At 44.0% G+C, this 15067-nt stretch overlaps 1 protein-coding gene across 1 annotated transcript in view; it reads left to right on the top strand.

Moving 5' to 3' along the window:
• The window catches only part of LOC126298404 (gamma-aminobutyric acid type B receptor subunit 2), a 1564981-nt gene that overhangs the window by 1364307 nt on the left and 185607 nt on the right, over positions 1–15067 (top strand). Inside the window, exon 13 of the mRNA XM_049989720.1 lies at positions 11834–12058. Coding sequence (XP_049845677.1) covers positions 11834–12058 — 225 coding nt within the window. The remainder of the gene's footprint in view (positions 1–11833; positions 12059–15067) is intronic.

The raw sequence follows: 15067 nt of genomic DNA, 5'->3' as shown, positions 1-15067 counted from the left end.
CGTCTCAAGAATTCTTAAATTCGAACTGAGAATACGTTCAAGAATTCTGCAGCAAACCGATGTTAAGGATATTCGTCTGTTATTTTGCGGGCCCATACTAAAGAGTCTGTCTACGCTACGCCTGTCCGTCCTCTGCTAGAGTAAGATGGGGCGCATGGGATCCTTACCAGATAGGATTGACGGAGGACGTCGAAAAAGTCCAAAGGAAGCAGCTAGTTTTGTATTATCGCTAAATAGGGGAGAAATTCATGGATATGATAAGCGAGCTCGGGTGTTAAACATTAAAACAAAGTCGTTTATAGTTCCGGCGAAATCTTTTCATGAAATTTCAGTCACTAATTTCTTCTCTTGATCATTTTATTGTCGCTAGCCTGCGTAGGAAGGAATACAATAAGAGAAATCAGAGCTCGCACAGAAAACCTGAACTGTTCACTTTTCCACGCAGTTTTAGAGTGGAACGATAGAGAAATAGTTTGAAGGTGGTTTGAAGAACCCTCTGACATGCACTTCAATGTGAACGGCAGAGTAGGCATGCACATCGCTATGAGATGTCGCTTGAGACTTTGCGCTGGTAGAGAGATTCGCGATACGTGCGAGTTAAGTAAGGGGCAAGTGACGTAGAGTTGTTGTTGTTGTGGTCTTCACTCCTGAGACTGGTTTGATGCAGCTCTCCATGCTACTCTATCCTCTGCAAGCTTCTTCATCTCCCAGTACCTACTGCAACCTACACCCTTGTGAATCTGCTTAATGTATTCATCTCTTGGTCTCCCTATACGAGTTTTACCCTCTACGCTGCCCTCCAATGCTAAATTTGTGATCCCTTGAAGCCTCAGAACATGCTCTACCAACCGGTCCCTTCTTCTTGTAAAGTTGTGCCACAAACTCCTCTTCTCCCCTATTCTAATCAATACCTCCTCATTAGTTACGTGACCCATCTAATCTTCAGCATTCTTCTGTAGCACCACATTTCGAAAGTTTCTATTCTCTTTCTGTCCAAACTATTTATCGTCCATGTTTCACTTCCATACATGGCTACACTCCATACAAATACTTTCAGAAACGAATTCCTGACACTTAAATCTATACTCGATGATAACAAATTCCTCTTCTTCAGAAACGCTTTCCTTGCCATTGCCAGACTACATTTTATATCCTCACTACTTTAAGCGTCTCATTTCCTAATCTAATTCCCACAGCATCACCCGACTTAATTCGACTACATTCCATGATCCTCGTTTTGCTTCTGTTGATGTTCATCTTATATCCTCCTTTCAAGACACTGTCCATTCCGTTCGACTGCTCTTCCAAGTCCTTCGCTGTCTCTGACAGAATTACAATGTCATCGGAGAACTTCAAAGTTTTTATGTCTTCTCCATGGATTTTAATACCTACTCTGAATCTTTTTGTTTCCTTTACTGCTTGATCAATATACAGATTAAATAACATCGGGGACAGACTACAACCCTGTCTCACTCCCTTCCCAACCACTGCTTCCCTTTCATGCCCCTAGACACCTATAACTGCCATCTGGTTTCTGTACAAATTGTAAATAGCCTTTCGCTCCCTGTATTTTACCCCTGCCACCTTTAGGATTTGAAAGAGAGTATTCCAGTCAACATTGTCAAAAGCTTTCTCTAAGTCTACAAATGCTAGAAAGGTAGGCTTGCCTTTCCTCGATCTTTCTTTTAAGATAAGGCGTAATGTCGGGATTGCCTCACGTGTTCCAACACTTTTACGGAATCCAAACTGATCTTCCCCGAGGTCGACTTCTACCAGTTTTTCCATTCGTCTGTAAAGAATTCGGGTTAGTATTTTGCAGCTGTGACTTACTAAACTGATAGTTCGGTAATTCTCACATCTGTGAACACCTGCTTTCTTTGGGATTGGAATTAGTACATTCTTCTAGAAGTCTGAGGGTATTTCGGCTGTCTCATACATCTTGCTCACCAGATGGTAGAGTTTTGTCATGACTGTCTCTCCGAAGGCCGTCAGAAGTTCTAATGGAATGTTGTCTACTCCCGGGGCCTTGTTTGGACCCAGGTACTCTTTGTAAAACCGAACTGGGCTTCCATCCGGACTTTCAGTTACTTCTCTACGCCAAGAATTCCCATTACTATGCCCTCCACACGGGAGGACCTTTCTACACAGCTACCATGTGTCATCTACGAAAATGTTCCTCGGAGACAGGGATGAAACATTAGTGAAAAGTCTTGGACATCGATTACTGTCTCTTAATGGGGTAGTTTAAAACGAAGCAGACGCCGGCCTTGAAAGCCTTCATTCCACGATAGATTATCAAAAAACTGTTTCCAATCTGCCGCTGTTCCACACCCAGCAAGTTTCGGCGATTCCACGCGTTAGTAATCCAGATTTTCGAGGAGTGGAAGCGGCGGAAGGCGTCCTCGGGCATAGGGAGAAAGCGCGCGCCTCCAGCGGCCGGAACAATGGAGCGCAAGAAAGTGACAGGCTGACAGACGCGGGAAAGGCGCGACGACTTGCCGCGGGTCAACGGTCGCCGCCAGCCAACCAGCCGACGCGGCCGCGGCCGCGGCCGCGGCGCACTCTACGTGCGCGTCAACGGCTCACTCCCTCGCGCGTAGCCAATAGCAGAGAGGAGCTCCACTTACTGATCACCATTAGTTACGGCGGCATTACGCGACGATCCGCCGCGGACGGTACTGGTAGCCATCTAGCGGTAGAGCGTGTGAAACTACGAAAATTAGCAGACACATTATCTGCAAGCAGGAATAGAGAACACTTCTAAACTGCCGTAATCCGCGCATGCTTAGTAGGCAGCGATAATTCGCGCATGCGCTGAAGGGTTTACCACGGTGCTTGTTGTTAGGTTATTGTTAAGCGTCTAGTGGCTAATTTCAGACGTTCGTGTTGGGGATTTTTCGCGTTGGGGATCTTCTGCATTTTTTTCAGTAAACAGGTTTCACAAATGCAGAAAAGAAACTTTTTTTGCAGTAGACTCTTATATACTAGCTGTTTGTGAAAGGATTTTTTTCTATTGATAGCTTCGTATTCTGGAAATGAAATGGAGCAGAGAGGAATTAAGCGTCTGAAATCAGGCATAGAGCGAGGAAAGGTGTATGAATGACCCACTGTATCATAATAACGTAGTCGGAAATCGTTTCTTTGTGGGGAATGTCCGCAGCTCGTGGTCGTGCGGTAGCGTTCTCGTTTCCCGCGCCCGGGTGCCCGGGTTCGATTCCCGGCGGGGTCAGGGATTTTCTCTGCCTCGTGATGGCTGGGTGTTGTGTGCTGTCCTAAGGTTAGTTAGGCTTAAGTAGTTCTAAGTTCTATGGGACTTATGACTATAGATGTTGAGTCCCATAGTGCTCAGAGTCACTTTTTTTGTGAGGAATATGCATATACGATGATTTTCGATTTGTATCGTAATGCCTTAGTTTACGAAAGTTCAGGTTTGATTTAAGTGCACATCTTGCTTGATTTCAGCATGCCAGAAACGAGAAACTGGCAGTGAAAAGGAGAAAGTCGTTGCAGTTTGCCCCAGTGCGAGAAACGAGGACTGCAAAATTCTGAGGATAGTCCGAACTTGGAAAAACAACACATGGTCACCTAAGTATTGGTCATTTAATGTGTTGCAAATTGCAGTGCACACATCCACAATAACTTTTGCAACGGCGGCTGTGCTATTCTTTGGTTGAAAGCCAGACTCTTAAAAGATTCCCCATTCGTCAGGAAACGTAATGTTACAACCAGCCAGCAACATAACAGGGCGTTCACCGGTATTTTATTAGTGATCTAGGCTGCTATGATCACAAAAAATAACCATATAATTCTTACTCTCTAGAAGGTGAGATAGCCTCCCTCATGACAGTGTCACACTTTCTGTTTCCATCTTCTATCATAGGCAGCAGCTTCTCGAAACAGGCCATGTCCATCCTAACGAAGTTCCGAAATTCTTGCGGATCTTCGGGCCTCAGTTCTTTCATTAACAGTGAATATATTTCCCTGCCTTCCACCCGTCTAGTCAGCCAGGATCGAACCCAACAACGTTTGACTTTTCGTTTTCGTCGCCGTTCTGCCCTAATCCGAAGATTTACTGTCACTGCCAGGGCAATAGCTCCAAAAACAAGTGGATCCTCCATGTGCAATATGCTGTATAAATGTAAATTTCGATATACACATACCTGTGTAATCAAGTGTCGTAATATAAAACTGTTGCGTCTGTAATTCAGAACAGTACTAACCTACATTAGAGAAAAACTATTACTTAATGCATAATGGTAGAAAACAATTTCTTTATAAATAGGAACCTTGAGTTCACAAATAATTTGAACGTATGATGCTTCAGTATATCATACAGTCGCCCTTGAGTTGCGCGCGGTAGAACGGACGACTTTACAAGACATCAGGACATAAGACATCTATTTTCTTTTCGCGCGTACAGTCTGCCGCGTGGATGGTGTAATAGGTCGGGAGTGAACCTGTCTGTAGTTACAGGTATGCACCATCATTTCTTCTTGGTTCCTGAAAAAAAAACAAAAAAAACATGATTTTTGAGTACCAAATGGACCAATTGTGGAGATGGCCACTGCTATAATTTTTATTCCTGGTAAATCGTCGAAATTTTTACCATTTGCTCTTAAGATGATATTCTCGGGGAACTTCCAAACTTTTTCCGGCATCATTATCCATTACCGAGATACAGAAGTTCATATTTACCGCACTTATGCAGAAAACCGCAAAAACAGGTTTATAACCTTTTTTGCACGGTGGGCCGAAATTATCTAAATAACTAACTATTGCAAAGGGCTCAAATTTTAACTGGATATTCTCTAAACATTCATCTAGAAAGGCCATTTTTCTGTTTTCGAAAATCTGTATATGGTAACACGACGCGTCCCAAAAACCATGATTTCAGGGTACCAAAAGTACCATTTGTGGGGATGGCCACTTGTATAATTTTTATTCCTGGCAACTCGTCAAAATTGTTACCAAACGTTCTTAAGTTGATGCTCTGTGCTCTGGGGGCATGGTGAAATTTTTTTCCATATCATTATTCATCACTGATTGCCAGAGGTTCAAAATTACCGCACTTATCCTCATAAAATATACAAGTAATGTCCGTCTGAAGCGTAAATCACGTTGTAAATGATGTAGTGAACACATGGCAATAGTTATAGCGTCGCCGTAAGGGTCAGTATTTTTTCACCATAAAACTTTATGACTCGATGTCTCTGTATAATGGGGACTTCACACCTATAAAAATATGGCCAAAGCAGTACTGCAGTGAAAAAATGGGCTAAAAAGGTCCCAACATGCCTGAAAAGAACCTAAAATTACAGCAAAAAATATGTAAAACTGGGAAGACTAAGGCCCTCTCCAGGCTACAAATAATACAAAAGAACCAACTGAGTTGCTTAATTTTCCTGAGGTGGAGGAGGAGTGTAATGCTTAAATTTTGACCCTATACTGCAGGAAACCTACAGTATGACAGTTCTTCCGACAGATATATAAATTGTTGCTAGGCCAAGGGCTATCAATAATACTTGACCTTTCATCTGTGGTCAATAGAACCCGAGATATGACTCCCTGAAAAATAGTATTTTCGCACCCGGCTTTGTGGAACATACAGGTACCGTGCGATGTCGCACACGGGGCGATACACTACCGTGGTACTCGCCCACGTAGTCGAAATCGCTAACGCACACTTCTGCGGTGGCGCTCAAGTTTCATAGCCAATATTTGGCCGGAAAGGGGAGGAGAGTTGGTGGCTTTTCCAATTAAGCGGCTGAACCCACCCCTAGGGGTCTCTCTGCCAACAATGCCATACGCTGTTCCCGCAATCAGGCCACCTTCGCAGTTAACACAGTAGTTCAGAAACACGAAGAGTAATCATTTGGAGCGGCGTAGAATATAATATGCAGTCTCGAATCGGGATGACAACCGCCACCTCTGCGTCTACATTCTTCGTTAGATCTCCTTTATCTCTTCTATTAATCCAACTTGATAGTGGTCCCACACTGATGAGTAATACTCAAGAATTGGTCGTACAAGTGCAAGCCAATTATTTTGTGGATTAATTGTATTTCCGTTCTGTTCTCCAAATAAATCTCATCCTGGAATCTGCTTGTCAAATATTTTTGTATGCTTATTCCACTTTAGGATGGTCCGTGCGGGTACTCCTTGGTACTTTACAGTACCTACTGTTTGCAGTTATTTATTACCGATAGTGTGATCGAACAGCAGTATCGGTTGCCAGTAGCTACATCCATCGTCGATCCTCTGCAGGTCTTCATGTGTACCGCTACTCTTCTGGCGTTGCAACTTTCCTATAGTCAACGACATCGTTTGGAAACAGCCTCACGGAGCTACAGCGTCATCCAGCAGATCATTTCAAGAGAAAATAAACAGCAATAAGTCATGAATCCAATACAAAATGTGGCCCAGAACTCCGTAAGCTCGTATTTTGTCCACTAAACGACACCGTAGAACTGTATCGAATGCATTCTAGAAGTCCAGAAATACTGCAGTAGGCTGCATGCCGTTGTTTACGGTGAATTAAGTCTAGCAGACGAACAGAGCGACCAGAGTTTCGGAAGATATCTACTCACGAAACCCGTGTTCATTTTTACACAAGAGATTTCGTTCTCAAAAAAGGTCATAATGTGTGAACATAAAACACTTTTCATAACCCTACAACAGACGAACGTCAACGCAATAGGCCTATAATTACGAGGGCTTGCTGAAAAGTAATGCCTCCGAATTTTTTATGTAAAAACTCTTAAAGCTTTTTAGATGAAACAAACGTTATCAACATTTTACGTCACTCTTCGTGTCTATATATCTGCAATCCTCTTCCGCTAGAGGGCTCCAAATTGTAGCGTGTAATATGGCGGTGTGTAACGTAACTGTGTCAGCCGTGAGAAACAGGGTCCTGTAATTGATTTTCTAATTCGAAGAATTCGGTCACACGTGGAGCTCCCACTCTTTCAGCATGACAATGCCAGACCACACACTAGTGCTGCAACATCTACAGCAATCCGATGCCTTGGGTTCTTTGTAATCGATGGTTCCCCAAAAACTCGCAACTTGACCCCATCCGATTTTCATGTGTTTCCAAAACTTAAAGAACGCCTTCGAGGACTTCCCATTGATAGCGATGAAGCGGTGAAAGCAGAGGTAAGGTTGTAGCTCCGTCTGCGGTGACGATATCAACAAACTGATCCCTCGTTGAGAGAACTTGCCAGATCACTATGTTGGGAAATAAATATGTAGACATTAAGAATATAGATGTAGAATGTTAATAACGTTTGTTTCATTTAAAAAGCTTTAAGAGCTTTCACATAAAAAATTCGGAGGTGTTTATTTTAGCACGCCCTCGTATACGCCTCTCTCTGACGGCCCTTCTTGGAAACGGGAATGACCTGCGCTTTCTTACTTTTCTCTCTTTCTTCCAATCTTACGATACCCTTCATTGTTCTATCGACTGGTAAAATGGTGACAAATTCTTTTTTCTATCAACAAATAATTGGAGAGGCTGTCCATTAGTTAGGAAACCTCAGAAGTCTTATGTCGCCAGGGCAATGTCCGGCAACAAGCAGAGATTAGTTTGCAGGACATGCTTTTAAGAATGGTAAGTACTACTGTTCATCTCGCTTGCATGTTGTCGTAACATGCTGCCCTTCGAACAAGTCTGGGATATAGCTAGTAGTAACTTGTTCGTCACTTCGTTAGTGGACGAAAAGAGCGAGATGAGTTTCGGAAAAATCTATTTACGGAACTACACTACTGGCCATTAAAATTGCTACACCAAAAAGAAATGGAGATGATAAACGATTGGACAAATATATTGTACTAGAACTGACATGTGATTACATTTTCACGCTATTTGGGTCCATAGATCCTGAGAAATCAGTGCCCAGAACAACCACCTCTGGCCGTAATAACAGCCTTGATACGCCTGGGCATTGAGTCAAACAGAGCTTGGATGGCGTGTACAGGTACAGCTGCCCATGCACCTTCAACACGGTACCACAATTCATCAAGAGTAGTGACTGGCATATTGTGACGAGCCAGTTGCTCGGCCACCATTGACCAGACGTTTTCAATTCGTGAGAGATCTGGAGAATGTGCTGGCCAGGGCAGCAATCGAACATTTTCTGTATCCAGAAAGGCCCTTACAGGACCTGCAACATGCGGTCGTGCATTATCCTCCTGAAATGTAGGGTTTCGCAGGGATCAAATGAAGGGTAGAGCCACGGGTCGTAACACATCTGAACTGTAACGTCCACTGTTCAAAGCGCCGTCAATGCGAACAAGAGGTGACCGAGACGTGTAACCAATGGCACCCCATACCATCACGTCGAGTGATACACCAGAATGGCGACGAAGAAAACACCGCGATGTCGCCGAACACGGATGTGACTACCAAGATGCTGTAAACAAAACCTGGATTCATCCGAAAAAATGACGTTTTGCCATTGGTGCACCCAGGTTCGTCGTTCAGTACACCATCGCAGGCGTTCCTGTCTGTGATGCAGCGTCAAGGGTAACAGCAGCCATGGTCTTCGAGATGATAGTCCATGCTGATGCAAACGTCGTCGAACTGTTCGTGCAGGTGGTTGTTGTCTTGCAAACGTCCCCATCTGTTGACTCAGGAATCGAGACGTGGCTGCACGATCCGATACAGTCATGCGGATAAGATGCCTGTCATCTCGACTGCTAGTGATACGAGACCGTTGGGATCCAGCACGGCGTTCCGTATTACCCTCATGAACCCATCGATTCCATGTTCTGCTAACAGTCATTGGATCTCGACCAACGTGAGCACCAATGTCGCGATACGATAAACCGCAATCGCGATAGGCTACAATCCAACCTTTATCAAAGTTGGAAAAGTGATGGTACGCATTTCTCCTCCTTACACGAGGCATCACAACAACGTTTCAACAGGCAACGCCGGACAACTGCTGTTTGTGTATGAGAAATCGGTTGGAAACTTTCCTCGTGTCAGCACGCTGTAGGTGTCATCACCGGCGCCAACCTTGTGTGAATGCTCTGATTACCTTATCACAGCATCTTCTTCCTGTCGGTTAAATTTCGCGTCTGTAGCACCTCATCTTGGTGGTGTAACAATTTTAATGGCCAATCGTGTATGTTCATTTATATACAGGAGATTTTCTATTCTATAAAACGTCAAAATACGTGAGTATAAAACATTTTCCACAACACAACAGACTGTTGATGCTTTATGGACTCGTTGTAATCGGAGGTGGCAGTAGATTGTGCTGGAACATGTAGAGTCCCTTTTTAATTGTGTGCCATAGCGTCTAGACGCTCCTAGTTCAGCGCGCGAGGGATTCACATCATTCTGAACTTTCAAAGGCAGGGATCAAGTGTAGATCGTCAATCCCAGTCAGTTACGTACTATAAAACACTTTATTTGCTACATACTATTCAGCCCTGTCACATGTATCCTTTTGGTATTACAAACTTCAGAAACGTTTGTGTAGTTGCCATATATTAAATTGGTGCATAAGTTCGTAGAGTTTTTGTTTTGCATTCTGGTATTCCGATTGCTATACGTCTATTTATCGATAGCCATTTTTATTTGCTATTTGAGTTCTGATATTGTCACTGCATCACTTGGTGTTAGCAAGTGGAGCTGTGGACGTTACAAAATAAAGTACCAAACAGAGAAATCGGAACATTTCTGAAACATTCTTCTGTTGAGCTCAATACGGGAATGACAGCAGCGGAGACAGCCAGAATCACTTGCGCCATGTATGGGGTGGAGGGGGGGGGGGGGGGGGAGGGTAATGTCATTGGACAGAGAACGGCAAAAAAAATGGTTTCCCGTTTTAAGGAGGATTGTTTTGATATTGGTGATTCTCCATGTCCAGGAACACCGTCGGGGTTTGATGAAGAGCGTTTAAATGCATTAACGCACAATTATCTACACCAGTGCTCTCGAGAACTGTAAAATGTGATCATTCCAACATCTTGCGACATCTGCATGCAATGGGGAAAGTTCAGAAATCGGGTGTACGGCTACCACATGCTCTAAGCCATATTCGCCAAAACCAGGGGGTGGCCATATGTGTGTCTCTTACCCGTAAACAATTCGCTCGTGAACAACACCAACCATTCCTATGCTGTATCCTTATTGGTGATGAGAACAGTATCTTTATGCTAGCATAAGTAAAAGAAAGGAATGGTTGAGCCCAAACAAAGCTCCCTATACAAGGACCTTCGTGCATCCATGAAAGGTTATGTTAAATATCCTGTGGAACATCGACAGTGTGGTGTACTCGAATTACTTCCCCGAGGTATAATCATCACTCCTCGCGTTTCCAGAATGAAATTTTCACTTTGCAGCGGAGTGTGCGCTGATATGAAACTTCCTGGCAGATTAAAACTGTGTGCCGGACCGAGACTCGAGCTCGTGACCTTTGCCTTTCGCGGGCAGTTGCTCTTCGCAGGAGAGCTTCTGTAAAGTTTGGAAGGTAGGAGACAAGGTACTGGCGGAATTAAAGCTGTGAGGACGGGTCGTGAGCCGTGCTTGGGTAGATCAGTTGGTAGAGCAACTGTCCGCGAAAGGCAAAGGTCCCGAGTTCGCGTCTCGGTCCGGCACACAGTTTTAATCTGCCAGGAAGTTTCACTTCTCGCGTTTACTGACAACAAAGGAGGGGTCTTGCAGACGCAATCCAAGACCAACGACCATGAAAACTTCGCGAAATGATGCTGCTCCACGATAATGCAAGCTCGCATTCTGCCAGACTGATAAAAAACGCTACACATGAGTTCAACTGGGAAGTCATTCCGCACCCACCTTATTCACCTAATCTTACGCCCACAGATTTACACCTTTTCTGCTCTCTGTTAAACAACCTTCAACAAACTTCCTCCCCAGATGAAAATGCGCTCCGAACGTGGCTCGATGAGTTCTTCGTCTCAAAACCACATGGTTTGTACAGTAGAGAAATCGAAGTGTTTCGCCAGCGTTGGCAAACTGTGATATATAGTGAAAGAGAATATATTACTGACGACTAAAATCTCCGTTATGTGTATCTGTTGTGTTTATTACACTTATGGGAAAACGCGACGAACTTATGTACAAGCGCAACATATTTTCTGGCAGGCAAGACATTACGAGACATTCATAATTAATCTAAAGGAGAAGAGCACAAGAAACGATTTTATCGTATCAAAACTCAAAAGTTGTATAAACTAGTAAATTATTTCCTAAGTCATACAGCAGAAGAAAATTCTGTTGTAATAACAGAAAAAATAAATTATTGAGATGTTCCAAAATAGGTTATAAGACATTAATTTCCTTATAGGCAATAGCATTTTTTCTCCTGAAAAACAAAACTAAAAATATTATAATTTAAATTAATACGTAAGTTACTTCTCAGCTTTTCAGAAAACTTTTATACTTTTCTTTTTACTGTATTTAGAATTCCATTCCACAAATCTGTTAACGCCCATCATAATTCTCTTGCCATTCACCTCACTTAAATGATGAAAAATGATAATTGGTGACAAGGTACAATAAAATAAAGACAAAAGCTGTGATCAAGGCTTTCCTGAGTATGGTTGAGTGCTACCAAACGTTTTAGATGTGTTACAAATTTTGTATTGTGAGTTTACGTGTGCTGAATGAAATAACCAGGCGTTTTCATTCAAAGGAAGTCAAAATTTCCACAAAAATATACAGATCTGTTCTCATTAGCACACTTGTCCATTACATTAATTACTGACTGGTCGTATGTGCTATCGGGCAACAGTTAGACATTTAATTTTATGAGTGGCTTCTTCATGCAGTAATCTACTTTAATTTCTCATCTTCTTTCAGATATTTGGAGCATTTCTTGCATGGGAAACCCGGCACGTCAGCATACCAGCGCTCAATGATTCGAAGTATGTTGGGATGAGCGTGTACAATGTCGTCATAATGTGTATCATGGGAGCTGCAATCTCCTTCGTTCTCTCAGACAAACAGGATGCTTCTTTCATCATAATTTCAGTATTCATTATTTTCTGCACTACAGGAACCTTATGCCTGGTTTTTGTTCCTAAGGTAAGCTCTGTAGATATGCATGCGATATCAACAGATCATTTTGATATCACTGTATAAGCAGGTTCGAAGCATTACCAATTTTCAGTAAATGGACAACCTCAATGAGTATGCGACCAGGTTGAAACGAAGTTGAGGGAGGAGAAGATGTAGTCTGAGTGAAAGTCAGAGAAATATACCATCTGCCATCGTCATTAATATACTATGTTAATCTTTTTATCCTCTATTGATGATTTGGGCCAGTTCACAAACAACAGCATAGTATCTGTAATAGGATCACACTTATCACAAAAAAATATGTTCGAAGGGACTGTCTTTAAATTCAAACCCATGAGTTTCATATTGGTGTTCGTTAATTTAGAACAATGTATCTTCACTTTTCAGTACCACAGAAAGCTTGTATGGCACAACATACACAAATCTGTTAACAGGCTGTGTAAAAAAGAGAATGTACCATCCAATGATTTAAATATCCTGTAGTATTAAAGTGCCAAATTTTTCGCTAAATCTTGATTTATAGCAGTTTCAATAACTATGCCCTACATTCCCTTTCAAATAGCACATGAAATGTAAGGGCCGCAATATTATCCTGGCAGGGTTACCACATGAAAGGTTGCTGTACCTGCTAATTGCGTGCTTAAATCTGTGACATTTACTATATTTGTTGCCTAGTACCGTCTGAGGTCGCTCGCTTTTCATCTTTGTACACCGAAGTCACATTCCACACATACCCTACAGAGTTTTTAGCCCAAAGACCAGAGAATTGGCCTGAAAAAGTGAAATGAGTATTAACAAATTATTTAATTATGCAGTGAATAATGTAGATGTTGGTCAGCATTAATAAATAGGGGCATGTAAGGATTTGTGTGAGTGGCATCATAAACGTGGCAGATTTTGTATCCCTAGTTAACACTATGCCGTCCGGCGACACCACATTGGTCTCGTGCGTGAAATAGCATCAACGGCCGGCGACAACAGAGCTGTGTCGTGAGGATAGTATCGTACAGTGGCCGGTGACTGCATTTTAGTATCTTTTGCATTTTGTTGGTGTTTTATTTAGTTACACACGTCAACAAGTTTTTTTTGTTTTTATAAGCACGTGTGGCCTTTCATCATGGCAGACGAGAGAAATGCTAAGATTATTTACGACGAATGCGCGGACGTCTTATCTGACGTTCCGTACGACTTGGCCGATTGGGAAGAAGACAATGAATATCAAAAAAATGAAAGTGAAGCAGAATCGTCGGAATATAGTGAAATACGTCCAAGAAGAATTCGGCGAACGCTACGGTTGCCAACTGATCCGGATGAATCATAAGAAGAAGACAGTGCACAGTGGTCAGACTTTGATTAACCGAGGACCAACAATAAATTTGAAGGATCTCCGGGTCCAAACATATTTCCCAAAGATACACAGAGCGTAGGGGATATCGTAGAATTATACACAGGTAACAATCTACACTCCTGGAAATGGAAAAAAGAACACATTGACACCGGTGTGTCAGACCCACCATACTTGCTCCGGACACTGCAAGAGGGCTGTACAAGCAATGATCACACGCACGGCACAGCGGACACACCAGGAACCGCGGTGTTGGCCGTCGAATGGCGCTAGCTGCGCAGCATTTGTGCACCGCCGCCGTCAGTGTCAGCCAGTTTGCCGTGCCATACGGAGCTCCATCGCAGTCTTTAACACTGGTAGCATGCCGCGACAGCGTGGACGTGAACCGTATGTGCAGTTGACGGACTTTGAGCGAGGGCGTATAGTGGCCATGCGGGAGGTCGGGTGGACGTACCGCCGAATTGCTCAACACGTGTGGCGTGAGGTCTCCACAGTACATCGATGTTGTCGCCAGTGGTCGGCGGAAGGTGCACGTGCCCGTCGACCTGGGAACGGACCGCAGCGACGCACGGATGCACGCCAAGACCGTAGGATCCTACGCAGTGCCGTAGGGGACCGCACCGCCACTTCCCAGCAAATGAGGGACACTGTTGCTCCTGGGGTATCGGCGAGGACCATTCGCAACCGTCTCCATGAAGCTGGGCTACGGTCCCGCACACCGTTAGGCCGTCTTCCGCTCACGCCCCAACATCGTGCAGCCCGCCTCCAGTGGTGTCGCGACAGGCGTGAATGGAGGGACGAATGGAGACGTGTCGTCTTCAGCGATGAGAGTCGCTTCTGCCTTGGTGCCAATGATGGTCGTATGCGTGTTTGGCGCCGTGCAGGTGAGCGCCACAATCAGGACTGCATACGACCGAGACACACAGGGCCAACACCCGGCATCATGGTGTGAGGAGCGATCTCCTACACTGGCCGTACACCTCTGGTGATCATCGAGGGGACACTGAATAGTGCACGGTACATCCAAACCGTCATCGAACCCATCGTTCTACCATTCCTAGACCGGCAAGGGAACTTGCTGTTCCAACAGGACAATGCACGTCCGCATGTATCCCGTGCCACCCAACGTGCTCTAGAAGGTGTACGTCAACTACCCTGGCCAGCAAGATCTCCGGATCTGTCCCCCATTGAGCATGTTTGGGACTGGATGAAGCGTGGTCTCACGCGGTCTGCACGTCCAGCACGAACGCTGGTCCAACTGAGGCGCCAGGTGGAAATGGCATGGCAAGCCGTTCCACAGGACTACATCCAGCATCTCTACGATCGTCTCCATGGGAGAATAGCAGCCTGCATTGCTGCGAAAGGTGGATATACACTGTACTAGTGCCGACATTGTGCATGCTCTGTTGCCTGTGTCTATGTGCCTGTGGTTCTGTCAGTGTGATCATGTGATGTATCTGACCCCAGGAATGTGTCAATAAAGTTTCCCCTTCCTGGGACAATGAATTCACGGTGTTCTTATTTCAATTTTCAGGAGTGTATTTGAATATATTAGCAACGAAACCAACAAGTACTACAGTAAAGATTGCAATAGAAGGAAACTGGATTTAAATAATGCCAAATTTGTCGACGTTACGGGACCAAAACTTAGAAAATTGTTTGGTCTTGAT

The sequence above is a fragment of the Schistocerca gregaria genome, chromosome X, assembly GCF_023897955.1.
Source record: "Schistocerca gregaria isolate iqSchGreg1 chromosome X, iqSchGreg1.2, whole genome shotgun sequence".
Lineage (NCBI taxonomy): Eukaryota > Metazoa > Arthropoda > Insecta > Orthoptera > Acrididae > Schistocerca > Schistocerca gregaria.
This window is presented reverse-complemented; position numbering and strand designations above follow the sequence as displayed.